The sequence below is a fragment of the Brassica oleracea genome, chromosome C3, assembly GCF_000695525.1.
Source record: "Brassica oleracea var. oleracea cultivar TO1000 chromosome C3, BOL, whole genome shotgun sequence".
NCBI classification, from domain to species: Eukaryota; Viridiplantae; Streptophyta; class Magnoliopsida; order Brassicales; family Brassicaceae; genus Brassica; species Brassica oleracea.
Window position 1 is genome coordinate 1902119 of NC_027750.1, and position 23468 is coordinate 1925586.

Consider the following 23468-nt stretch of genomic DNA (forward strand, 5'->3'; position numbering starts at 1 on the left):
GATTGTCTTGTTGGAACAATGTGCCAAAAAGAAGAACATTAAGAAGAAGAAGAAGCAATCATGCAAGAAAATTTTGGGTCCTATCAAACGTTTTGATGGAGATGTGGTGGAATACCTGAAGGTGATGCTTCTCTCATTGGTGCATAAGAGTAGAGCAGGGCAGGGGCGGATCTAGCAAGCATTACAATATGGGGCACACCATTATAAATAACAAAATTTTGGAACCAAGAGCTTGGGTCAGTGTACAATTAAGCCATTTGAGTTCTTCATTTTTAGTAAAACTAATGGAAATTAAAAAAGTTGTATGTGGCACTTGCCCCATCTAGTGCTTACCTAGGTCCGCCCCTGGGCAGGGGGCATGTTTTTAGAAATTATGATGTAGAAATCTAGAATCGTAAGTGGAATTCAGAATAGCAAAAGAGAAGTAAACTCAAAATAAGAATTTATAGAAAACTTCTTTATTATTGATATATTTTAGAACTCTCGCTTAATATACATGTATAGCGATTAAGCTTTATCAAATAAATTGAATTTTTTTATTATTACAAAAACTAATTTAATTATTTCCTTTTGACGCAAGTTCATTCTTCATTTCAATCCCTAGATTCATAATCTACTTCTTGAATTCACCCTTGAGACAAGCTTATTCCAACAATGTTGGAACAAAATATAGCTTTTGACTTTGTTTGGCATGGCCTATATAATTTTTTTTTTTTTTTGTCTTAGTAGTATGTGTTATGAAATATTGATGGGTTGAAATAATTTGCATTTAGAAACATATGACATTCAAGTATTTTCATATTTTTCTGAAAGCGGTTGAAATAAGCAGTGTCTAGCTCTGTTTATTATTAGTAATTGACCTTGATCTATGTGTAGCAGAAAGGAAATATCTCCCAAATTGTATATGCTAGTCTTAGAGAGCTCAGAATATAATAAGACATCGTTCTGTAGATTAATATAGTCTTGAGTTTGACGGCCGACAAACAAACAAAATCTACTTTTTGACATTTATAAAAGATATAACTTGTAAAAGAAAATGAAATTATGTACACAAGGACAAGCAAATACCTTCCTTGTAAGATTCTAATTAGTATGTTCATGTCATGTGCCTTGCATTGGCTTTACTCATGCATATAGCATGACTATTATTCCATTTCAATAGCGAAAATAAATTGGAACTTTTATCTAAATTTACATGAAAATAACTGAAAAATCTAGCATTTGTGGTAAAAAAATATGGGCCCAAGCCCAGTAACAATATTGTTATATATAATCCTTCTTCACCATCGGCATAGAACTCGATAAGCGCGGCTTCTGTAAAGCTCAGTCGCATCCGAAGCTCAAAAAGCTTCAACAATGGCGTCTCTTCTCCTACCTTCATCTCAACTTCTCCTCCGTAGTCGAAACCAACAAAATGGCCAGCCATTGCTTCTCCCTCGTTCCTCCCCCAAAACACCATTCTTCGTCTCCTCCTCACCGTCTCTCCGTCAAAACTCTACTTCCGCCTCAGCTTCCAAGAACCCATCGGAAGCTTTCACGGCTGCGACGACGACGGAGAACAAAAAACAGCCGGAGAAGAAGCATTTGAGCGAGGAGGAAGAAGCAGAAGAGGAGGTAGAGGAGGATATGCTGTGGATTCAAGGAAAAGCGTTAAACTTAGTCGAGTTCACCGGAACGGTGGCTCAGGCGATTCCAGGCCCCCGAGTTGGAGATACCAAGCTGCCGTGGATGCTCGCTGTTCCGTTAACTTACGCCGTCACCACTTTAGTCACTGCCGTCGTCACAACCGTCAATAAACTCTCTTCTCCTAAAGCACAACGCAAGAAACTGGTCTCTCACTCTGTTTCTTGCTCTCTGTTTTTGCTCTGTTCTTGCTCTCTGTTTTTACTCTGTTCCTGCTCTCTGTTTTGCTCTCTGTTTCACTCTGTTCTTGCTCTCTGTTTTTACCAAGAACTTATTCAAAGTTTGGTTTTTGAATCTCTCCAGATGAATCAGAATGCAATGATTTGTAAATCTATCGACGAGCTGTTACAGAGAGAAGGCACTGTGAGTAGCTTTGAGCTCAAGGCACTCGAAGAAAAGGTGTGAACTTTATGCTCTGTTCATCTTTGTAAATCATTCAAAATCCAGACTTTAGCATGAGAATCTTTTTTGGTTTTGTCTGAATCCAGACAGAGTTTAACATGGAGGAGATCTTACGGAAGTACATTCGCTACGCTTTGAATGAGAAACCATTTAATCCGGACCTTGTTGCGAATCTTATTCATCTCAGAAGAGCTTCTGGTTTGAATGAGTCTCAGATTCCTGAGGTTTTGAATGAGATCTCACGTAGTATTGTTAAAGAAAAAGGTAAAAACAAAATCAAAACCTAGAGTATATAGAATAAAGCTTCTCCATTGTTACAATCTTCTTTATTTTGCAGGTCCGGTTGTGATGAATAAGCAAGGGTTTACAGAGAAAGGGTTCAAGAGAAAACTAGCCGTGCAGACGCTTTTTGGAAAAATTTACTATCTTTCCGAGGTAATAATTGTGGAAACATTACTTTTTACTGCTTATGTGTTCTGACTATGTTCTCTTGTGAACAGCTTCCTGACTTCTGCTTAAAAGACAACTCCTTGGTTGTCAAGGAAATATTCGGAGTTACAGAGTAAGTTCTAACTCGGATTGCCTTTTTTGAAAAAAGAATCTTATGTTTCTTGCAATGTTCCTTTCAGTGAAGATGCAGAGAAGCTGAGGATACATGCTCTTGCTGAAGCTGGAGACTTGGACTCACTTGAGAAAATGGTGGAGTTTGAGAAAGCGGCTGATTCTTCTTCTTCTTCGGATAGGGAAGATTCAAATGAAGAAGATGACTCCATTACTTCTCCTTAGGATACCTGTTCAAGAACCAACTTCAACACAAAAAAAATTCATTTTTTTTCTTCTAATTAGTCACAAGTTGTTCGTATGTGTACGACGTTATTATCCAGCCAACTAGATTGTCTTTTGATATAAAGACAGTTTGTGTAATAGAAAAAATCTAAGATTCAGCACAACAATACCAGTTGTGGCTTATATCATACCTACAATTATATAGTATAATAGACTGATTTAACCTAACCATCTTTTTTTATCAACCTAACTAGTTCTAAACCTAACCATCTAACCAATAAAATAAAGCATACTAGATAGCCTTTCATTTTATAATATATAGTTTTCATATTATATTTTGTATATAATCATCTATATATATCAAAAAGAGTTTTTTTCACTCCTAGGCAATCCACATAGGATGCCACGTCAGAAAGTCGAACGTTGTTGTCGCGCCACGTGTCCATGCATTCAAAATACATCACTTTGTTAGATGAATATATTTCTTCGCATTTCTATACATACAAATAGTATGTAACTTACACTTTAATACACATCAATAAGCGCTTATATGTATATACAGAGATCTATCGCAGCCATTACATATCCTGAAAATAATCTAAGATCTTTTTTAAACAACTTTTAGTTATAGTCAAGAGATAAAACAGAGGAAATGCTGGAGTTACAAGCAGATAGTGGAGCAACATAAGCTCAGTCACGAGCGCATCTAACATTACCGACGCCGCCTGACATCAGGTTCGTTCTGCTTACGTATCTTTAAAACATCCAAAAGTTGTTTTATTTATCAATGAAAAGTATTCTTATTCAGGGATTATATGTTTGTTAGTATTGATTGTATAGGATGTTTAGGCATATATATTAAACACGTATGTTTACAGATACAAAATAATACTCGATTTTTGTTACATATTGTAATAGTGGATAAGATTAAAAAGGAAAATATGTGCTTATAATATGTTTTAGTTTTTAGTTTGAGGAAAAGAAAAATAATAATAATAAATAGATGTAGTGTATTATACATAGATTATTATGATTTTGAAACTGAAACAAATATATAGGAAAATTGCACATTTTGGATGCGAGTGCAATTCTTATTAACCGGGTTTAGTTTAGAGTCCAATATTATCCTCAAAAAAAATATTAGATAGAAATTATATTTATATCCACAAACTAGATAATTTTAGTTTTGCAAAAAATTTTAAATTTGTGTACATTAATTATTGGGGCCCCTTAATTATTTTACTTAATTTTTTAAAAGTTATTTTGAACTTCAGAAATATTATTATCACTATTTTATAAATATATTCTTAGTTTTAATATTTAAAGATTAGATGAAATAATTTATAAGAAAGGTCTTCTTTTACTATCAATTTTATTTGAGATATTAATATATTCATATTTTAGATTTACAAAGAATATTAATTTCATTACCAGAGTAAAATATAATTCAATTAGCCGACTTAATCAAAATATACAACAACAACACAAATAAAATTTTCCATGTAACAAATAATCATCTAAACGAAAAAATTAAGTTAATCCAATTTTAACGAATTAATTTAAATGATATCATTCAAACTATTTACAAAGAAGCAGCACGAGAAGTAAAAAAAGAAATAAATGTTGCAATTTGCATTTTCTTTTCATTCCACTTATGGGTTCATAATTAAAAACAGCTTTTTTCTTTTGTTTCCATGCCAAAGGAAACAAAGTGAAAAAGAGATTGATGAAGGAAGAAAACAACATAACTGTTAAGTAGTTTAAAAGAAAAAGGTAAATCATAATCAGTTCCCATTGCATCGGTGAAGCACACCATTGCTACTACTTGCTTGCACTTGCTTCTTCTGGTTCTGTTGGTTTATCCTGTCAAGTCCCCATATCCTTATGGTGCCGTCATCGCTTGCTGAAGCCAACATGTGAAGGTTTGTTGGGCTCCAGCTCACGCAGTTTACCGCTCCTGCATGTCCTGGTAGCTCAATGATTAACTTCCCTGTTGATCTGTGCCATATGTATACCTGCAAATCACACAACATATGAATATGTATGTAGACCAATGTCACCAACTGAATAGAGATGCAACCAGAGACTCATCTGATTGTCTTCTCTAAAACTGATAATGTTTTGTAACTCTAAATCCTAAAACCAAACCGAAGAACTATATACATTTGATTTAGCTTTGTGTGCTTATGTGATGAAAAGAGCGGATTTATACCAGAGAATCCTCGCTTCCACTAGCGATGAAAGCTTGTTGATAGCCACCAAAGCATGACCTGATGAGGAACCGTGAACGCTTGTGGCCTTTGTATCTCATCACAATCTTGGGGTCACCTTCGATATTCCAGAGACGGATCTCCTGGTTAAGGAGATTTACCAGAAGATATTTGTTATCATTCGAAAGCGAGAAGGATGTAATCATGTCTTCCTCTTCGATCAATCTCTCAACTGTCGCTTCCCTATCAAACAGGGATATCACTGAACCTTTGCATACACTAACGACCCACTTGCCATCATCCGTCATTGCTATATCTGATACTTTTTGCGTCCTCTGGCCTTTCCAGCATTCCAACTCTCTACCGTCTAAGTCCCACATGCAGATGCTTCGGTCTGTCATCCCGGCAATGATTCCCTGCCCATCAGAATACCATCCGCAAGAAATGGGACCGATGCCGCCTTTTTCGTACGTGTGAATACAGTCTCCTGAATCAACATTCCAGCGTCTGATAACCTCTTCTGCTCCACATGTCAGAACTTGACGATCATCAGGACTCCATAAGATCGCAGTCACGGGCTTCTGGTGGCCCACAAGTTTATGCTTCAATGAAAACTGCCCATCGGCTTTGATCTGAGAAGTAAACTCTAAGAAGATCAGCAAACATGTTTCCAGGTAACAAATCAAAACTTTTAAATGGTAAGTCAGCATTACCTCCCATATAATTGCGGCCTGGTCCTTGGACGATGAAGCTAGATATTTGCCATTATGCGAGAATTGCAAGAACCAAACTTCATCAGTGTGCGACTCCAAGATCTAAACCATTCACATAGAGAGAACTTAACAAATGTGATTTATGTCATAAACACACACAAACACTGAACTACAAACATAAAAAAGAGGCCACTGAAGTAATTAGATAATCATAGGAACGTGAGTACAGGTCACAGCAAAGAAAAATACTATAATAGACAATGATGGAAAAAATAACCGAAAAGAACAAGAAGCATCACGCTGAGCACACTGTACTAAAAACCTTTCAGCTAGGGATACATATAGTTTCGAAAAACTAATGATCACCAAGAGAAGAAACAACCACAACATGAAGGAAACAGAAGTAACATTAACATATCATAGCAGTCTAACCTGAACAGTCCGAGAAGGAATCTGGTGCTTCCCGCATTGATGATCAGAAAACAGAGACAAATCACTATCCAAAGTATTATGGTAAACACAAGAATCCCGCTGAATACGAAGAGAATTCTCAACTAAACACTCCAACCTCTTTTCCGGGACCATAACAGAAGCAGGAAGCAAGTTGTGCAGCTCCTCCAAAACCTTAGACCTTGAACTCACACTCTCTTTACCTTTACCCGATGAGCTAAGTGACATAAACTTTGAAGGTGATATAAGTGCAGAAGCGAGCTCATGAACACGCTTTGTATTAACACGAAGAGGCACAATCTCGTTCCTTAACGTCCCTAACGCATCAGCTACCTTCTCAAACTTCAGAAGCTCAAAGAACTTCTGCTCTAGCAGCAAAAACGACGCAGCTTTAACCGCCTTTTCATCTACCAACCCGATTCTGTGCAACGTCGCAACACTCTCATCCCATTTCCCTTCCTTAACCTGCTGCAGAAACGCCTTGACGACGGACTGATGCATAGGGATTCCGGATTCTTCCTCCAGCATAGCCCCGGTTTTACCGTACCCAAGCGAATAAAGAGCTCTGGTGATGATCCTGACGAATTCGGATTTTTTAATGACGCCTTTGGAGCCGATGGTTTCATCATCCCCTTGGGAGGAGGAGGTGAGAGGCCTCGCCATCAGGTCTCCCAAAGAGTTGTTCACACTACTAGTGGCTCTAACGGAAGGAGAGTTGCCGTTGGGTTCGTCAGCGAGGAGTTTGGCACGTTTAAAAGGAGGTTCAGTATCCTCCACAACTCCCATGAAATTGCTAGTTCAGGACATGTAGCTATCCTGCAGAGAGACATAGAATGAGTGAATAATGCACATTAGATCAATAGGAAAAACAAAAGAAATGCCCTTTTAAAGAATGCAACTTCAGAACAGTACAAAGGATTATCCTTGATCACAATCAGAGATCTACTAGCAAAATATAGTTGAGAATAACATCAAACCCCAGAAATGATCAAAAACTATAAAAATGAGTGGCTTTTCAATTTGTTCGATCGGAACAACCATTTCTCGACGGCTTCATCGATCAAGCAGAAGATAACATAGTGAATCGAGATAACGCTCAATCGATCTAATTACAATGGTAACTCCAAAATCTATAGAACTAAACCACAAAATCGAAACAGTTCGATTAGCAATCACAGAATCATCAGCATCGACGTAGATAGAGCAAGGGCGATGAAGATTAATCAACGATCTAAGATGCAAAATAAGGAGGGTGGGAGGAGACGATCGAATCTCACCGGATAAGAAGCAAAACTCAGGAAGAAGTAAGAGATAAGGTTTGGCGATGGCAGCGGTGAGGATAGAGAGAGATATAGAGAAGAGTCTGAGCTAACAATTAAGGAGTATAAAAAAGGGAAGGAAGATGAATGAAGAAAGGAAGCGTGTCTGATCAGCGGCTGCTCTCTCCTCCCAACAAAGCTTTTTTTGCAAATTTTCCCCCAGCTTTTTTATATATTTTCACATAAAACATGGTTAATATTGCTTTTAGTCAAGTGGTTAACATTTTATACATGCGTATCTTTTTATTTTATCAGAAGCCATCTCTATTTTTCCGGAAGAGATTTCTAGAGAAATAATCAATGGACCCGTTGATTTTTTAAAAACATAGTGCATGTACTTTTCTTGCAGTCTAATTTGAAAGCCCTTTTTCAAAAAAAAAAAAAGAATTGGTGCATATTCGTTTTATTGTCAAAAATAACAAACTCGTTTTCAGATCCTTGTAGATAAACAAACAAGAAAACGTGTATCTCGACGATATTATCGGTTCTTTTCATGATATAATCTAAAAGCGCTGTGGTTGAACAAAATCCATAGTATACAAGCGAAGACTTTTAGCAATTCCCAGCTCTGTACAATTACAAATACACAATGGGCTTGAACATGGCCCATAATGTGTTATTCAATCAAGAAGTTAACACTAAGAAGATCTGAATCCGTTCAATCTCATTTACCAAGGTGTAACACATTACTATACATGTTGAAGATCAAGATTAACAACTGTACTATGGACTGAAAAGATTATCTTCTTCCTCTTAACTGAAATAATTAACAAACCAAATAACATCCGTTATTGTTTGGGCTATGTTCACTAGAGAAGGCCCATTAAAAACATGTATTGAATTAAGAAGTATGCCCAACTAATCTACCCAAGGCACAATTTGTTTTGTCCAAAAACGTCGCCGTTTTAAAGTTAGAGCCTTACCATATCTTAACTTGTTGATAAGCCATAGGTCATATCACCTCGCGCAACGACTATAAGCAACCTAACTTATCTCAACGTGCCTTTAAGAGCGTCTTTTGTTTTCTTCTCTCTTTCTTGGATTCAAAATCACTAATCTTCCTTCCTTTTCAGCTTTATAGTAATTAATTAATAATTAAATTACTTTTCCTCTCTATAAATATCAGTTCGTCACCCACATCAAATGCTCAAAATCAAACCAAAAAAGAAAATAAAACGAGCTCTCTCTGCTGCCTACTCGCTCTGCTGCCTACTCGCTCTTTCTCGCGTTCCCAGATTCTTCGATCGGCGAAGCCTATCATCATCTAATCTCTGCAGGTACTAATTCTCCGACTACGTTATTCGTTCTCGTCGCTCTATTCCATTTTTGCTTGAGTATCTTGTTTTCGTAGATTCGACGATTCAATTAGTGCACGATCCTTTATGTATCTGTGTTGATCTCGTTCGCAGAGCTGCTGTGCGGTAATGGCTACTCTCGACAAGGAACTTTTGTTATTGATTCTTCAATATCTCGGTGAAGAGAAATACAAGGAAACTGTTCACAGGTCCTTCCTTTTCCGCTAAATCTTTTTTTTTTTTTCAAATTGCGAATTGAGAATCCTGATTAAAATCCTTGATAATGTTGAAATAAACCATAGATTGGAATCGGAGTCTGGCTGTTACTTCAACATGCTTTACTTTGAGGAACTGGTGACTCAAGGCAAGTGGGACGAAATGGAGAAGTATCTCTTTGGGTTCACCAAGATTGAGGATAACCAACAGTCCATGAAAATCTTCTTTGAAATCCGAAAGCATAAGTATCTCGAAGCGTTAGATAAGTAAGTATAAAGCTTCATATCTTGAATAGTTTTAGCTAAGCTAAGTGGTGGTTATGTGTCTCAATTGTACTTTTTTTCTATTTAATCTGCAGGCGTGATCATGCTAAAGCTGTGGACATATTACGAAAGGATCTGAGGTTTTATGCACCTTTTTCTGAAGGTCTCTTCAAGGAAATGGCCCTGCTTTTGACACTAGATGACTTTAGGTTCTCATAATGTGGACCCTTGCAACATTTTTTTCCGGTTATATAGATTATTTATCATTCAGTGTTACATCAACTTTCAGAGAAAATCCGAAACTCTCCATGTACAAGAAGGACACAGAGTCAGAAAGAGGCGTTCTGTTTCGTGACTTAGAGAAACTGATAAAAGATAATCCACTTTTCCGCGACAAACTCGAGTTTCCTGCTATCAAGACTTCAAGGTTGCGTACTCTAATCAACCACAGGTGCTTGAGACTTGTTATTTTATTCAGTGTAAACACACAATTTTCTCAAATGATTAAAACTTGGGATTTACTCGATTTCTTCATAGTTTAAACTGGCAGCACAAACTATGTAAGAATGCTAGGCCAAAGCCTGAATTCGAAACTCTGTTTGTGGACCATATATGCAACCAACCAATTGCTGCGCGAGCTGCATCCCCTGCTATAAGTCATCCCAATATTGCAGCTGAAGTGTTGTCACCTCACGGTGTAAGTGCCGAATGATTATGTTCTCTCTATGGAAATAGGTTTGTTTTACGCTCAAGTGTCGCCACATGTTTTCTTGACAACTGTTTCAGCCTGCTCCTGGTGCAACAATCCCAGCTGCTCCTGGTGCTCCTGTCAGGCGTCGTCGTTCTGCATCTTCAAGTGCTGGTTGTCTGTTTATTCTGAATGCTCTGTCTTATCATGAGTTTTGAAATCCGTTTCATTTGAATAATTTTGTTTTAACTTGAAACATTGTGTTAGCTGCTATCTTAATGGGCCCTCAGACTCCTTCCGGTCATATGGAAAATCAAACTGCTGATTCTAACAATCCTTTGAAGAGGCCAAGGCCGTGTGAAACCTCACAGGAGGTACTTATGAATAAAACTAATCTCTGTTATGTATCCGAGAGTTGATATAATCTTTAGAGAGAACTGGGATTTTCAATTTTAGGTTTTCTACTTGTCAAAAATGTGGTAGAAGAGCTTAAGAGATATCTTTTCCATTCAAAGCATTCTTTTCACAGGTGGTTTGTAATGATTTTTTTTCAGGTGGGTAATATTTTGCCAGTTTCATATTCTGGCCATCCCCATGGACATAATACATTATCACCTGATGACTTGCCCAAGGTAGTTGCTACAACTCTTCCTCAGGGTTCACCCGTCACCAGCATGGAGTTCCATCCAGTTCAGCAAATTTTACTACTGGGTATGTCCTATAAAACCGTACTCTCAAACGTGCAGATTCTGTAATGTCATCTCTTGCTTTTTGGTTTTTATTTTTATCGATTAAGGGTACTGAGATATATGTTGTCAGTTGGTACAATTGGTGGTGATGTTTTCCTGTGGGACGTGGGTGCTCGTAAAAAGATTTCAGAGAAGTGTTTTGATGTCTGGAAGCTTGATGCATGTTCAAAGGAATTGCAGGTTTACCTCTCACCTTTTGGATATATTCTCTTACTTTCTGGAAGCTTGATGCATGTTTTAATTCTTTTGAATTTGTGGACAGGAATCTTTGAATACTGACAAGACGGCATCAGTAAACCATGTGGCATGGAGTCCTGATGGAACTCTATTTGGTATATGCCAACTGTTCTCCAGCAATTTATTATCTTCATGAGACTTTGTGATTAAATTGTTAAGTTTATTCGCTGAATAGAAACCGTCTTAACACTGGAAAAAAATTGACATTGTTTTAATATGTCCTTTCAGGCGTGGCATACTCAAAAAACATCGTGCATATCTATTCCTTTTGTCGAGACAATGCCGTAATAAGTCATCTGGAGGTTCATTTTACCAGCTATTCTTTCATTAATATCACTCACTTTAGCCTGCCATATGTTCCAGATTGGTTATACATTTTGGTTTTACTCTTTCCTCTGATTCCAGATTGAAGCTCATAGAGGAAGTGTCAACCATATTGCCTTTTCATATCCTAACGAACAACTATATGTTGTTACTTGTGGCGATGACAGGCTCATTAAGGTTTGTGTTTCCGAATTCCAGACTATTTATGTTCTGTTGTCACGTTAATGGTTGGGCATGACTTACATGAACTAAAACAATCCAAAGGTTTGGGATGCTGCTACTGGGGCTACACGGTTTACTTTTGAGGGTGATGAAGCTCCTGTGTTCTCTGTTTGCCCTCACCAAAAGGAAAATATTCAGGTATTAAGAATTGTTTCTTTTGTTGTTGTTGGAACGTACAACCAGTCTCATACGGTTGCCATGATTCATTTGTCTGTCATGACACCGAGTACCTTTGGATTACAATTGTTGACTGACTGACTGAATGTAGTGTATATACAGTTTGTATTCTCAGCAGCAACTGATGGAAAAGTAAGAACTTGGTTGTATGATGAGTTGGGTGCGAGAGGTACCTATGACGCACCTGGCCATTCTTTGATAAGAATGGCATACAGCAGTGATGGAACAAGGTTCATTCAACTTTCTCAATTTTTTACAAGCATTTCTTAAAGCCTTGACTGTGCTATCTTTTCCTTCCAAATTTTAAAACAATAACATGCTACAGGTTGTTTTCCTGTGGTACAAACAAAGAAGGAGAGTCATTCTTAGTCGAGTGGGATGAAAGTGAAGGCTCAATACAAAGAACATACGACGGCCTTGGACAACGTGCTGCAGGGATTGTACAATTTGACACAACCAAAAATAGATTCTTAGCTGCTGGCGATGAGTCGACCGTAAAAATTTGGGACATGAACAACACAAATATTTTGACAAATATTCATGCAGATGGTGGCTTACCGGTAATATTACCTAATGATTGTGGCCTCTAGCTATTTCTACTACTTCGCAGCTAATTACTTGAGGCAAACCTGCAGGCTTCTCCTTGTGTAAGATTTAACAGGGAAGGAATACTTTTAGCTGTCTCAACCAGTGACAATGGTGTTAAAATTCTCGCTACTGATGATGGATTTAGGTTGCTGAGAACAGCAGAAAATCGCTCGCTTGCCTTTAAGGTATAGTTTATTGGATACTACTATCTCTGTGAAAAATGTTCGAAATTTGTGAACACATTCTCGTTTGCAGGTTCCCGGAGGTGGTGGTTTTGGTTCTTCAAGTGCAAATGCAGGAATAACTATGGCAGATCAATCTACATCTTTTTCAGCTACGAAGGTGAATTAAAGTCTGAATTTGAATGTGTATCCGTGTAGTATGCCGAATATATAGTGTATGACTAAACAGTTTCTGTTATTCAGAAAAACGAAGTGCGAACTCTGGCTGATGGAAAGCCCAGAACCTCTAATTTTTCAACTGAATTATCTACATCCTGGAAAGTTACAGAGATTACAGAGCCATCTCAGTGCTACTCCTTGAGGCTCCCTGACAATGTGACAGTCAAGAAGGTACTATTATAGTTTTAGATGTTTATCTTCCAAAGTCAACATTTACAAGTGAAGAAGTTATAATCTTGTTACCTGAGTTAGATATATCTTGTAGTGACTGAGGCTGTTATTTGTTATGTAGCCTGCGGATGATCAGTGCTTACTCATGTTTTCATTGGTGGGAGTTTCAGGTTTCCAGATTAATATACACAAATTCTGGATCTGGAGTATTAGCCTTGGCATCTAATGCAGAGCACAAGTTGTGGAAATGGCAGAATAGCGATCCTAATTTAGATGGAAAAGTATCCTTGGCTCCTTTTTTTAGTAGTTTCCTTGTACATTGTTAGGTGTGACTTGCATATTTGTTGTTTCTTTCTTATAGACTTTATATATTTGCTTATATAGGCAACGGCTAATGCAGCACATCCAGTATTATGGAAACCTAAAAGTGGGATTATGATGATTAATGAGAAAAGTGATAAAAACCCGGAACAGGCTATTCCCTGTCTTGCTCTCTCAAACAATGACGCCTACCTTGTGTCAGCTTCCGGGGGGAAAATCTCTTTGTTCAACATGGCGACCTTCAAGGTGACTACCCGTATCTTCCTAGAAAAAAGTTGAAATCACCACTGCAGCGTTCTGATAATTTGTAATAATGAAAGGTAGATTTGAAAAAGTTCCATGCTCTGATATGCTCTGTTTTATCTTTTAACCTATAGTGTATGGCGACGTGCATGCCTCCACCGCCTGCAGCAACATTTCTTGCGTTTCATCCTTCAGAAAATAACATCATTGGCATTGGCTTCGAGGATTCATCTATCCAAATCTACAATCTTAGGACTAGTGAGGTATTGCCTGGAATGAAATTATGATGGTTAGTTTCTGGTGGTAAAAGTCCTGAATATATAATGACGCTCTTGCTAGGTGGGAGCCATATTGAAAGGTCATCGGAACAGAATAACAGGGCTTGCTTTCTCACTGGCTCTGAACATTCTAGTTTCTTCGGGTGCTGATTCACAGGTAAGAATAATGTTGTTGTGAGTTTGGTTCATAAGTTAGTTAAACACTAGTAACTTGCTTACATATTTGGGGTCTGTAGCTGTGCGTTTGGGGCATGGCTGGATGGCAGAAGCGAAGTAGTATGTATTTGAAAGCTTCAAAAGGAAGATCAATGCCGGCTGCCTCAGATACTCGCGTGCAGTTCCATCAAAATGAGATTCATCTGTTGGTGGTCAATGAAACGCAAATAGCCATTTACGATGCTCAAAAACTTGATTGCTTGAAACTGTGGTTTCGATGGGAAGCCACTAGTCCAATTACATCAGGTACATATTCAGGTGATAGCCAGTCAATCTTCGTGAGCTCTGAAGACGGTACTGTCTATGTCTTCACTGCGTCAAATCTCAGACTGAGATGTCGGATTAATCCAACAGCTTACTTGCCTTCGGACCCAAGGTAACTCTTATGCCTTAAGTCTCAAATATTATTAGCTTCTGGCGTATGTATTGAAGAAATGTGTGTGGTCTTTGCAGCTCAAGAGTATATCCGCTAGTGATTGCAGCTCATCCATCGGAGAGTAACCAGTTCGGAGTAGGGCTCAGTAATGGTCATGTCTATGCGGTTGAACCATCGGAATCAGAAGGAACGTGGGGAACCTCGCCTCCAGGCTCCACTGACAACTTTAAAAGTTTTGCATAGTCTTTTGCTTTGTATAGATAGGCGTTTTGTCTTTTTGATTTTAACTCAAAAGATCTCAGACCTTAGAGGTATAATTGAATATAATACAACCCCCCCCCCCCATGTAATTCCCTCATAGCATCACAAAACTGAATATTTCTGCCTTCTTAGGCACTGATATGTTGATTCCTTCATGTATTACCATATAAATCTGATGGCATATTCTTTTGTTAACAATAACACTGCACAACTGGAAAAAAAAACAACTGTTCTCTTGCTTCCTTCTCTTAAACAACGGTTCGGGAACTTTGTCCGATACCCGGAGCCGCACCCGAACCGAAATCCGAATCGAAGTAGCAAAATACCCGAACGGGTATTAAGTTAAGTTAGGAGAGATTGGATATCCGAACCCAAACGGGTAATATCTGAACTCGAATGGATATCCGAAGATAACCGAACATATATATACTTACCCTTATATTTCTATTTTACATCTCTTATTTTTTTTAAATATTTATATTGATGTTACACATACTTTAAAATCATAAGTATATATATAATTATGGAGAAAATGATTTGATATTCATTTAAAATGCATGTCAAACTTTTTTGTTTCATGTATTAACAAAAGTTACATTCAAAGTTTAAAAACAATACCCAAATTAATATCTATTTGTTTTTGAAATATTATTTTCAAACCTATTAATCATTCAATTTATAAAAAATAAAAAAAAAATCAGTTAAGTCAAATCTATATTTTTAAATACAAGAAACTTAAAAAATGAAAATTTTTTTTTTTTCTTTTAAAATCTAAATATCCGAACCCGATTCAAAATAACCGAACCCGAACTAAAAATACCCGAACCCAATCCGAAGTACAGAAATACCCTAACGGGTTCTCTATCCCTATACCGAAATACCCGATCCGAATCCGAACAGGTATATACGCGAACGGCCACCCCTGCTCAGGACTCAATAAAGCCCAATATTAGGGACAGCGTTATGGGCCCATTATGTTCAGGCCCACTAATTTTAGGCCAACTTAAAGGGAGCGATGAATATTTACGTAGTTCTATGGAAGTGAAAAATCCATTGTTCCGTCTTGGTTGAATTAGAATGGGAGAAGTGGCTGCTCAGATTCCGACGAGGTTCGGCCACGAGCTCAGGGCTTGTCTTCGATGCCGCCGTGTCAAAATCTACGATCAGGTATCGTGGATTCTCTCTCTCTCTCTTTCTCGCTTTGGTTTGCGTGTTTCTTTCGTTTTGTAATCTGGTTTCTACAACAGATTAGGGATTCTGGGTGCGAGAATTGTCATTTCTTCAAGCTAGACGAGGTTCCTGAGCGTATCGTCGATGTTACCACCCTTAACTTCAACGGGTATGACCTAATTTACCATCCTTAATTTTGAATTTACTGGCACTGTTCATAAAGTCTATACTTACTGATTAGATACTATTGTTAATTCCTCATTGATAAGCGAGCTATCTTATAATGTCACTCTACCACTATAAGCAACCTAACTTATCGTATCCTGCTTATAATTTTGTTCCCAACGATTCCGCGCGCATTGGCAGTTAATTTACTTTTCCACTCTCAATAAATAGCAGATCGTCACCCACAACAGCAGCCGAAGAGGAAAATAAAACGAACTCTCTCTACTACTCGCTCTCGCTCTTGCTCGCGTTCCCAGATTCTTCGATCGGCGAAACCTTTAGTCATCTAATCTCCGCAGGTACTTCTCCCACTACGTTCTTCGTCCTCTTCGCTCTATTCCATTTTTGCTGGAGTATCTTGTTAGTTAGCGCATGATCGTTTAATGTATGTGTGTTGATCTCGTTCGCAGAGCTGCTGTGCAGTGATGGCTACTCTCGAGAAGGATCTTATGTTCTTGATTCTTCAATTTCTCGATGAAAAGAAACACAAGGAAACTGTTCACAGGTTTCCTTTCCCATCCAATCTTTTGTCAAATTGGGAATTGGGAATCCTGATTAATTATGATTAGTGTTAAACAGATTGGAATCGGAGTCTGCTTGTTACTTCAACATGCGTTACTTTGAAGAACTTGTGGCTCAAGGCAAGTGGGACGAAATGGAGAAGTATCTTTCTGGATTCACCAAGATTGAGGATAACAAACAGTCCATGAACATCTTCTTTGAAATCCGAAAGCATAAGTATCTCGAAGCATTAGATAAGTAAGTATAAAGCTTCATATTTTTGAGTAGTTTTAGCTAAGCTTAGTGGTGTATGAGTCTCAATACTTTTTCTATTTAATCTGCAGGCGTGATCATGCAAAAGCTTTGGACATATTCTTCAAGGATCTGAAGGTGTTTGAATTAGAAACTTATAATAAAGATCTCTTCAAGGAAATGTCCCTGCTTTTGACAATGGATGACTTTAGGTTCTCACAATGTTGACCCTTACAACATTTTTTCAGCTTATATAGATTATCTATTCATATTGTTACATCAACTTTCAGAGCTAATCCGAAAATCTCCACGTACGGGGATACAACGTCGGCAAGGGGTAATTTGTTCCGTGGATTAGAAAAACTGATAGAGGCTAATCCACTTCTCCGCGACAAACTTCAGTTTCCTGTTTTGGGGACTTCAAGGCTGCGTACTCTAATCGGGCAAAGGTGCTTGAAACTTGTTCTGTTATTTAATTCAGTAAAAAAAAAACACATTTTTCTCAAATGATTAAAACTTGGGATTAACTCGATTTTCTCATAGTTTAAACTGGCAGCATCATCTATGTAAGAATGCTATGCCAAATCCTGACATCGAAACTCTGTTTGTGGACCATACTTGCGACCAACCGATTACTGTAAGTGCCGACTGATTATGTTCTCTTTACTACTCTATGGAAATGCGTTTGTTTTATGCTCAAGTTTGCCACATGTTCCATGGACAGATTTTTCGGCCTGTTCCACGTGCAACAATCCCACCTTCTCTTTTAGAATGGATCTCTAATCCAGGTTGTGTATTTATTCTGAATGCTTTTTTTTTACGTTTTCTGAAAGATCTGCTTTATCATAACTACATCTGCCAATGCTATATTATCTTACCATTTTACTTTATTTATCTGAAAGATCTGTTTTGAAATCCGTTTCATTTGAATAATTTTGTTTAACTTGAAACCTTGTGTTAGCTGCTATTTTAGTGGGCCCTCAGACTCCTTCTGGTCATATGGAAAATCAAACTGCTGATTCTGACAATCCTTTGAAGAGGTCAAGGCCGTCTGGAACCTCACAGGAGGTACTTATGAATAAGTAATCTCTGTTATGTATCCCAGAGTTGAAGTTGATGATATTAGAGTTTATATAATCTATAGAGAGAACTGGGATTTTCAGTTTTAGGTTTTCTACTTGTAAAAATGTGGCAGAAGAGCTTAAGAGATATCGTTTCCATTCCAAGCATTCTTTTCTTAGTGGGAATGTTCTTGGGTGATTTGTAATGATTTTTTTTTCAGGTGAGTAATATTTCGCCAGTTCCATATTCTGGCCAGCCCCATGGACGTAATACAATATCACTTGATGAGTTTCCCAAGGTAGTTGTTACAACTCTTGCTCAGGGTTCACGTGTCACGAGCATGGACTTCCATCCAATTCAGCAAATTTTACTACTGGGTATGTCCTACGAAACCGTACTCTCAAACGTGCAGATTCTGTAAGGGTACTGAGATATACGTTGTCAGTTGGTACAATTGGTGGTGATGTTTTCCTGTGGGACGTGGGTGCTCGTCAAATGATTTCGGAGAAGGGATTTGAAGTCTGGAAGCTTGATGCTTGTTCAAAAGAATTGCAGGTTTACCTTTCACTTTTTGGATATTTTCTTACTTTCCAAGAAGTGCTTTTAACTCTTTTTGGACAGGCATCTTTTAGCGATGATGAGAGGGCATCGGTAAATCATGTGGCATGGAGTCCTGACGGATCTCTAATTGGTATAAGCCAACTGTTCTCAGAATTGTTAAGGTTATTCCCAGAATCGATACAGTCCTAACACGTGGAAAATATTCACATTGTTTTAATATTTCAGGCGTTGCATACTCAAAAAACATCGTCCATATCTATTCCTTTGATGGGGGCAATGACATACGCAATCATCTGGAGGTTCAGTTTACCAGTTACTCCTTTCATTAATATCACATACTAGCCTCCCTTATGTTCAGCATAGCTTTACATTTTGGTTTTACTCTTTCCTCTGACTCCAGATTGAAGCTCATACAGGAAGTGTTAACCATCTTGCCTTTTCATATCCTAACGAACAACTATCTGTTGTTACTTGTGGCAATGACAGACTCATTAAGGTTTGTGTTTCAGACCATCTATGTTCTGTTGTCACGTTAATGGTTGGGCATGACTTACATGAACTAAAATAATCCAAAGGTTTGGGACGCTTTTACGGGGGCTAAACGGTTAACTTTTGAGGGCCATGAAGCTCCTGTGCTCTCTGTTTGTCCTGACCAGAAGAAAAATATTCAGGTAATAAGAGTTGTTTCTTTGGTTGTTTTTGGAACGTACAATCAGTCTCATACGGTTGCCATGATTCATTTGTCTGTCATGACACCGAGTACCCTTGGATTACAATTGTTGACTGACTGAATGAATGTAGTGTGTATACATTTTACTATTTAGACTAGCATCCCCTATACTAGAAGTTTTCTCTAATGCATTCTAGATCGTACAGGTTATCTTGTCAACAGCAACTGATGGAGAAATAAAAGGTTGGTTTTATGATGATGTTGGTGCGAGTGTTACCTATGACGCACCTGGCCATTCTTCGACCAGAATGGCATTCAGCAGTGATAGAGCAAGGTTCATCCAACTTTCTCAAAAATTTTCAGCAAAGCTTTGGCTGTTATCTTTTCCTTCGATGTATAAAAACAATAACATGTAACAGGTTGTTTTCCTGTGGTACAAACAAAGAAGGAGAGTCATTCTTAGTCGAGTGGAAGGACGGTAAAGGCTCCATAAAAAGAACATATCAAGGCCTTGGACAACGTGCTGTAGGGATTGTACAATTTGACACGACCAAGAATAGATTCTTAGCTGCTGGCGATGAGTCGACTATCAAAATTTGGGACATGAACAACACAAATCTTCTGACAACTATTCATGCAGATGGTGGCTTACCGGTAAAATGACCTAATGATCGTGGCCTCTATCTATTTGTACTACTTTCTTACTGGCAGCTAATTACTTGTGGAAAACCTGCAGGCTTCTCCTTGTGTTAGATTTAATAAGGAAGGAACACTTTTAGCTGTCTCAACCAGTAACCATGGTGTTAGAATTCTCGCTACTGATGATGGATTAAAGTTTCTGAAAACAGTAGAAAATCGCACGCTTGCCACTAAGGTATATTTTCTTGGATACTATCTCTGTGGACATTGTGCGCAATTTGTGAACACATTCTGGTGTGCAGGTTCCTGGAGGTGGAGGTGGTGGTTTTGGTTCTTCAAGTGCAAATGCAGGAATAACTATGGCAGATCAATCTACCTCTTTTGCAGCTATGAAGGTGAATTAAAGTCTGAGTTTGGATGTGTATCCGTGTAGTATGCTGAATATACGGTGTATGACTAAACAGTTTTTGTTATTCAGAAAAATGAAGTGCGACCTCTGGCTGATGGGAAGCCCAGAACCTCTAATGTTTCAGGCGAAGGATATACAAAGTGGAAAGTTACAGAGATTACAGAGCCATCTCAGTGCTACTTCTTGAGGCTCCCCGACAATGTGACAGACACGAAGGTACTATTATGTTTAAAACATGGTTCTATCTACAAGCTAGATGTCAAGTTAACATTTACAAGTGAAGAGCTATAATCTATTTACCTGAGTTTAGAAATATCTTGTAATGACTGAAGCTGTTATTTGTTATGTAGCCTGCGGATGATCAGTGCTGACTCATGTTTTGTTTGGGTGGGAGGTTCAGGTTTCCAGATTAATCTACACAAATTCTGGCTCTGGAGTATTAGCCTTGGCATCTAATGCAGAGCACAAGTTGTGGAAATGGCAGAATAGCGATCCTAATCTGGCTGGAAAGGTATGTTTGTCTCCTTTTTTATAGTAGTTTCCTTGTACATTATTAGGTGTGAGTTGCATTATTTGTTGTTTCTTTCTTATAGACTTTATACATTTGCTTATATAGGCAACGGCTAATACACATCCAGTATTATGGAAACCTAAAAGTGGGATTACGATGATTAATGAGACAAGTGATAAAAACCCGGAAGAGGCTATTCCTTGTCTTGCCCTCTTAAAGGACTCCTACCTTGTGTCAGCTTCAGGCGGGGGAATCTCTGTGTTCAACATGGTGACCTTCAAGGTGAATAACCGTATCTTCCTTGTAAAATTTCATTAAAGATGTGAAAATGTTTAATGCTCTAATATGATGTATAGACTGCAAAGACGTACATGTATCCACCGTCTGCACCAACATTCGTTGCGTTTTTTCCTTCAGATGTGAAAAAGTCAGTTTTGTCATTTGTGATGCTTTGAGAGATTTACATGGGGTTTGTATTATATTCAATTATACCCCCTAAGGTTTGAGATCTTTTGAGTTAAATCAAAAAGACAAAACGCCTATACAAAGCAAAAAGACCATACAAAAACTTTGAAGTTGTCAGGTGGAGCCTGGAGGCGAGGTTCCCCATTTTCCTTCTGATTCCGATGGTTCAACCACATAGACATGGCCATTACTGAGCCCTACTGCAAACTGGTCACTCTCCGATGGATGAGTTGCGATCACTAGAGGATTTACTCTTGAGCTACAAAACCCACACACATCTCATCAAATACATACGCAGAAGCTAATAATATTTGATACGGTGATAGCAAGTCAATCTTTGTGAGCTTTGAAGACGGCACTGTCAATGTCCTCACTGCGTCAAATCTCAGACTGAGATGTCGGATTAATCCAACAGCTTACTTGCCTTCGAATCCAAGGTAACTATTATTCTCTTTTTAGTCTCTAAGTATCAAATATTAATAGCTTCTGACGTATGTATTGATGAAATGTGTGTGGTCTTTGCAGCTCAAGAGTAATAGTGATCGCAGCACATCCAACGGAGAGTGACTGACCAGTTTGCAGTAGGGCTCAGGAATGGGCATGTCTATGTGGTTGAATCAGAAGGAAGATGGGGAACCTCGCCTCCACTCCAGGCTCCACCTGACAAAGTTTTGTATAGTTTTTTTTTGCTTTGTATAGGCGTTTTGAATTTAACTCAAAAGATCGCAAACCTTAGTATTTTTTTGGGGTATAATTGAATATAATACAAAACCCCAAGTAAAGCATCACAAACAGACTTCTTCTGTCATCTTAGCAAATGACACGATGGTTCCTTCGTGTATACCATATGAATCTGATGACATCTTATTTTGTTAACAACCACAATGCACAACCAGTTTCTTGCTTCCTCCCAAGTCTAATATTTTAGACAACGTTATGGGCCCACCGAGCCCAATATATTGAGGCCCACTTCAGAGAAACGGTGATGAGTATTTAAGTTTTTAAACGGAAGTGAAAAATTTATCGTTCCGTCTTTGCTCGAATCAGAATGGGAGAAGTGGCTGCTCAGATTCCGACGAGTTTCGGCCACGAGCTCAGGGCTTGTCTTCGATGCCGCCTCGTCAAAACCTACGATCAGGTATCATCGGCTGTGTTTATTTATCTTGCGATATATTAATATGGTTTCTCCAACAGTTTAGGGATTCTGGGTGCGAGAATTGTCCATTCTTCAAGATAGAGGAGGATCCCGAGCGTATCGTCGATGTTACCACCCCTAATTTCAACGGGTATGACCTAATTTCGAATCCTCAAAATTTGAATTTACTGGACATTGTTCATATAGTCGATGCTTATTGATAAGAAGAATAATGCGTTGCAAATTGTGATTTCAATGTGGAAGTGACCTAAAGTTTGCTGCTTTTTAACTTGTTTCATGTCAAATTAAAAAAAAAAAAAGTTAACAGTGAGAAAGAGAGAGGTAGTGTACATATCTGCTAATACCTCTGTTATGATTGTTTTTTGTTTTTGCAGTACAATCTCTATGATGGATCCACGTAGAAGTTGGGCGGCGAGATGGTTAAGAATTGGTATGTTAAAAGCAATTACACTTTTAACTTGTTCTCTTTGTCCAACCATTACACTTGACTTTTGATATTATTGCTAAAGTTCATCACATCTAGAGATTTTGTATGTGAAAATATATATATACCGACCGTTTCATAGATGTGTATACAGTGAAAAACTCTTTCAGCCAAACTCCGGTTTAGATCTCCTATTAACTGTCGTTTGAGTGGTGACTGCATTGATAATTCTAGTTTTCTTCGTCCGAATAGTAGGCTTTGATGTTGCTATATTCTCGGAGCCTTATTTGAGACGGAAGTTAGTTCTAACACGTTGTGATATTCTTGTTTACAGGTAAATTTGCTCCTGGTTGCTACGCTCTTGCTGTCTCAGAGACACTCTCAGAGGACATGCAGGTAAATGTACTTTGATCGGCTATATAATAAGCAATCCTTAGTTCTGGTTTTCAAACTCCTAAGAATAAGGGATCCATGTTTCATAACGAGTGTTCTCATTTTCTTTTATTTTTCACTTGTTGTACAGTCACTATGCCAAGAAGAGCGAGTTCAGTACATTCCGCCAAAACGCATTTGAAGCCCTTTTCATCAACACTGTCTTCATGTGGACATCAGCTTCAAGAAGCCTGAGTGTGTGAATACATGGAGGCTATCAACGGAAGTAGTTTAGTTAACTATGTTTCATGATTACATATCTTTGTTTTGCCAACAAAAGAACATCTCTTGCAACTCATTTGATAACCTCCGGAAAACAATATTACGAAAAAAAAAACAAATTGGATATATAAAAGAATATCCTTTTTATATAAATTTAAAATTCGAGTTCACGTGGCTGTC

At 38.1% G+C, this 23468-nt stretch overlaps 5 protein-coding genes across 7 annotated transcripts; 4 read left to right on the plus strand and 1 right to left on the minus strand.

Annotated features, from left to right (window-relative positions):
* Positions 1 to 1287: 1287 nt before the first annotated feature.
* On the plus strand, positions 1288 to 3099 carry LOC106332691. The gene is made up of 6 exons (XM_013771167.1): positions 1288 to 1830; positions 1987 to 2082; positions 2172 to 2349; positions 2423 to 2520; positions 2586 to 2647; positions 2715 to 3099. Exons 1-6 carry the CDS (start codon positions 1357 to 1359, stop codon positions 2869 to 2871), a joined length of 1065 nt encoding a protein of 354 aa, XP_013626621.1. The 5' UTR covers positions 1288 to 1356; the 3' UTR covers positions 2872 to 3099.
* A 1377-nt stretch (positions 3100 to 4476) lies between these two features.
* Positions 4477 to 7730, minus strand: LOC106335638 (WD repeat-containing protein 26). The gene is made up of 5 exons (XM_013774216.1): positions 7522 to 7730; positions 6227 to 7060; positions 5795 to 5896; positions 5084 to 5713; positions 4477 to 4886 (listed from the first exon to the last, which is right to left on the minus strand). Exons 2-5 carry the CDS (start codon positions 7028 to 7030, stop codon positions 4656 to 4658), a joined length of 1767 nt encoding a protein of 588 aa, XP_013629670.1. The 5' UTR covers positions 7031 to 7060; positions 7522 to 7730; the 3' UTR covers positions 4477 to 4655.
* A 1035-nt stretch (positions 7731 to 8765) lies between these two features.
* LOC106331841 (topless-related protein 4-like) lies at positions 8766 to 14660 on the plus strand. Its single transcript, XM_013770261.1, has 25 exons — positions 8766 to 8840; positions 8973 to 9067; positions 9161 to 9340; positions 9433 to 9546; positions 9627 to 9788; positions 9875 to 10034; positions 10124 to 10199; positions 10293 to 10399; positions 10580 to 10736; positions 10845 to 10954; positions 11037 to 11106; positions 11240 to 11313; positions 11417 to 11512; positions 11600 to 11695; positions 11837 to 11964; positions 12060 to 12294; positions 12370 to 12507; positions 12578 to 12664; positions 12748 to 12894; positions 13065 to 13175; positions 13279 to 13461; positions 13593 to 13721; positions 13798 to 13893; positions 13973 to 14328; positions 14406 to 14660. Exons 2-25 carry the CDS (start codon positions 8988 to 8990, stop codon positions 14569 to 14571), a joined length of 3258 nt encoding a protein of 1085 aa, XP_013625715.1. The 5' UTR covers positions 8766 to 8840; positions 8973 to 8987; the 3' UTR covers positions 14572 to 14660.
* A 983-nt stretch (positions 14661 to 15643) lies between these two features.
* LOC106329243 (topless-related protein 4-like) lies at positions 15644 to 21088 on the plus strand. Of its 3 annotated transcripts, none has more exons than XM_013767868.1 (23): positions 15644 to 15756; positions 15837 to 15928; positions 16159 to 16283; positions 16395 to 16489; positions 16564 to 16743; positions 16830 to 16949; positions 17028 to 17186; positions 17281 to 17374; positions 17462 to 17525; positions 17699 to 17805; positions 18020 to 18176; positions 18245 to 18354; positions 18421 to 18490; positions 18586 to 18659; positions 18761 to 18856; positions 18936 to 19031; positions 19237 to 19364; positions 19450 to 19684; positions 19767 to 19904; positions 19972 to 20064; positions 20148 to 20294; positions 20479 to 20589; positions 20695 to 21088. In XM_013767868.1, exons 4-23 carry the CDS (start codon positions 16410 to 16412, stop codon positions 20905 to 20907), a joined length of 2472 nt encoding a protein of 823 aa, XP_013623322.1. In that variant the 5' UTR covers positions 15644 to 15756; positions 15837 to 15928; positions 16159 to 16283; positions 16395 to 16409; the 3' UTR covers positions 20908 to 21088. The 3 variants fall into 3 exon arrangements, with proteins under 3 accessions (XP_013623322.1, XP_013623323.1, XP_013623325.1); XM_013767869.1 differs by having other exon boundaries at positions 17711 to 17805; XM_013767871.1 differs by lacking the exon at positions 20695 to 21088 and having other exon boundaries at positions 20429 to 20572.
* Positions 21089 to 22090: 1002 nt separating this feature from the next.
* Positions 22091 to 23458, plus strand: LOC106334771 (transcription elongation factor SPT4 homolog 1). The gene is made up of 5 exons (XM_013773128.1): positions 22091 to 22192; positions 22249 to 22340; positions 22585 to 22640; positions 22969 to 23030; positions 23158 to 23458. Exons 1-5 carry the CDS (start codon positions 22103 to 22105, stop codon positions 23206 to 23208), a joined length of 351 nt encoding a protein of 116 aa, XP_013628582.1. The 5' UTR covers positions 22091 to 22102; the 3' UTR covers positions 23209 to 23458.
* The last annotated feature ends 10 nt before the right edge of the window (positions 23459 to 23468 follow it).

Bases quoted from the DNA above. Each gene is read 5' to 3' on its own strand.
- LOC106332691 (XM_013771167.1), top strand. From the start codon at position 1,357: ATGGCGTCTCTTCTCCTACCTTCATCTCAACTTCTCCTCCGTAGTCGA. The intron at 1,831-1,986 runs GTCTCTCACTCT...GAATCTCTCCAG, and splicing joins AAGCACAACGCAAGAAACTG to ATGAATCAGAATGCAATGAT. The intron at 2,648-2,714 runs GTAAGTTCTAAC...TGTTCCTTTCAG, and splicing joins GAAATATTCGGAGTTACAGA to TGAAGATGCAGAGAAGCTGA.
- LOC106334771 (XM_013773128.1), top strand. From the start codon at position 22,103: ATGGGAGAAGTGGCTGCTCAGATTCCGACGAGTTTCGGCCACGAGCTC. The intron at 22,641-22,968 runs GTATGTTAAAAG...TCTTGTTTACAG, and splicing joins GGCGAGATGGTTAAGAATTG to GTAAATTTGCTCCTGGTTGC. The intron at 23,031-23,157 runs GTAAATGTACTT...CTTGTTGTACAG, and splicing joins CACTCTCAGAGGACATGCAG to TCACTATGCCAAGAAGAGCG.
- LOC106335638 (XM_013774216.1), bottom strand. From the start codon at position 7,030: ATGGGAGTTGTGGAGGATACTGAACCTCCTTTTAAACGTGCCAAACTC. The intron at 5,897-6,226 runs GTTAGACTGCTA...TGAATGGTTTAG, and splicing joins TTCCTTCTCGGACTGTTCAG to ATCTTGGAGTCGCACACTGA. The intron at 4,887-5,083 runs GTATAAATCCGC...TGTGATTTGCAG, and splicing joins GTGGAAGCGAGGATTCTCTG to GTATACATATGGCACAGATC.
- LOC106331841 (XM_013770261.1), top strand. From the start codon at position 8,988: ATGGCTACTCTCGACAAGGAACTTTTGTTATTGATTCTTCAATATCTC. The intron at 10,035-10,123 runs GTAAGTGCCGAA...CAACTGTTTCAG, and splicing joins AAGTGTTGTCACCTCACGGT to CCTGCTCCTGGTGCAACAAT. The intron at 11,965-12,059 runs GTTCATTCAACT...AACATGCTACAG, and splicing joins TACAGCAGTGATGGAACAAG to GTTGTTTTCCTGTGGTACAA.
- LOC106329243 (XM_013767868.1), top strand. From the start codon at position 16,410: ATGGCTACTCTCGAGAAGGATCTTATGTTCTTGATTCTTCAATTTCTC. The intron at 17,375-17,461 runs GTAAGTGCCGAC...TTCCATGGACAG, and splicing joins CTTGCGACCAACCGATTACT to ATTTTTCGGCCTGTTCCACG. The intron at 20,295-20,478 runs GTACTATTATGT...TGGGAGGTTCAG, and splicing joins ACAATGTGACAGACACGAAG to GTTTCCAGATTAATCTACAC.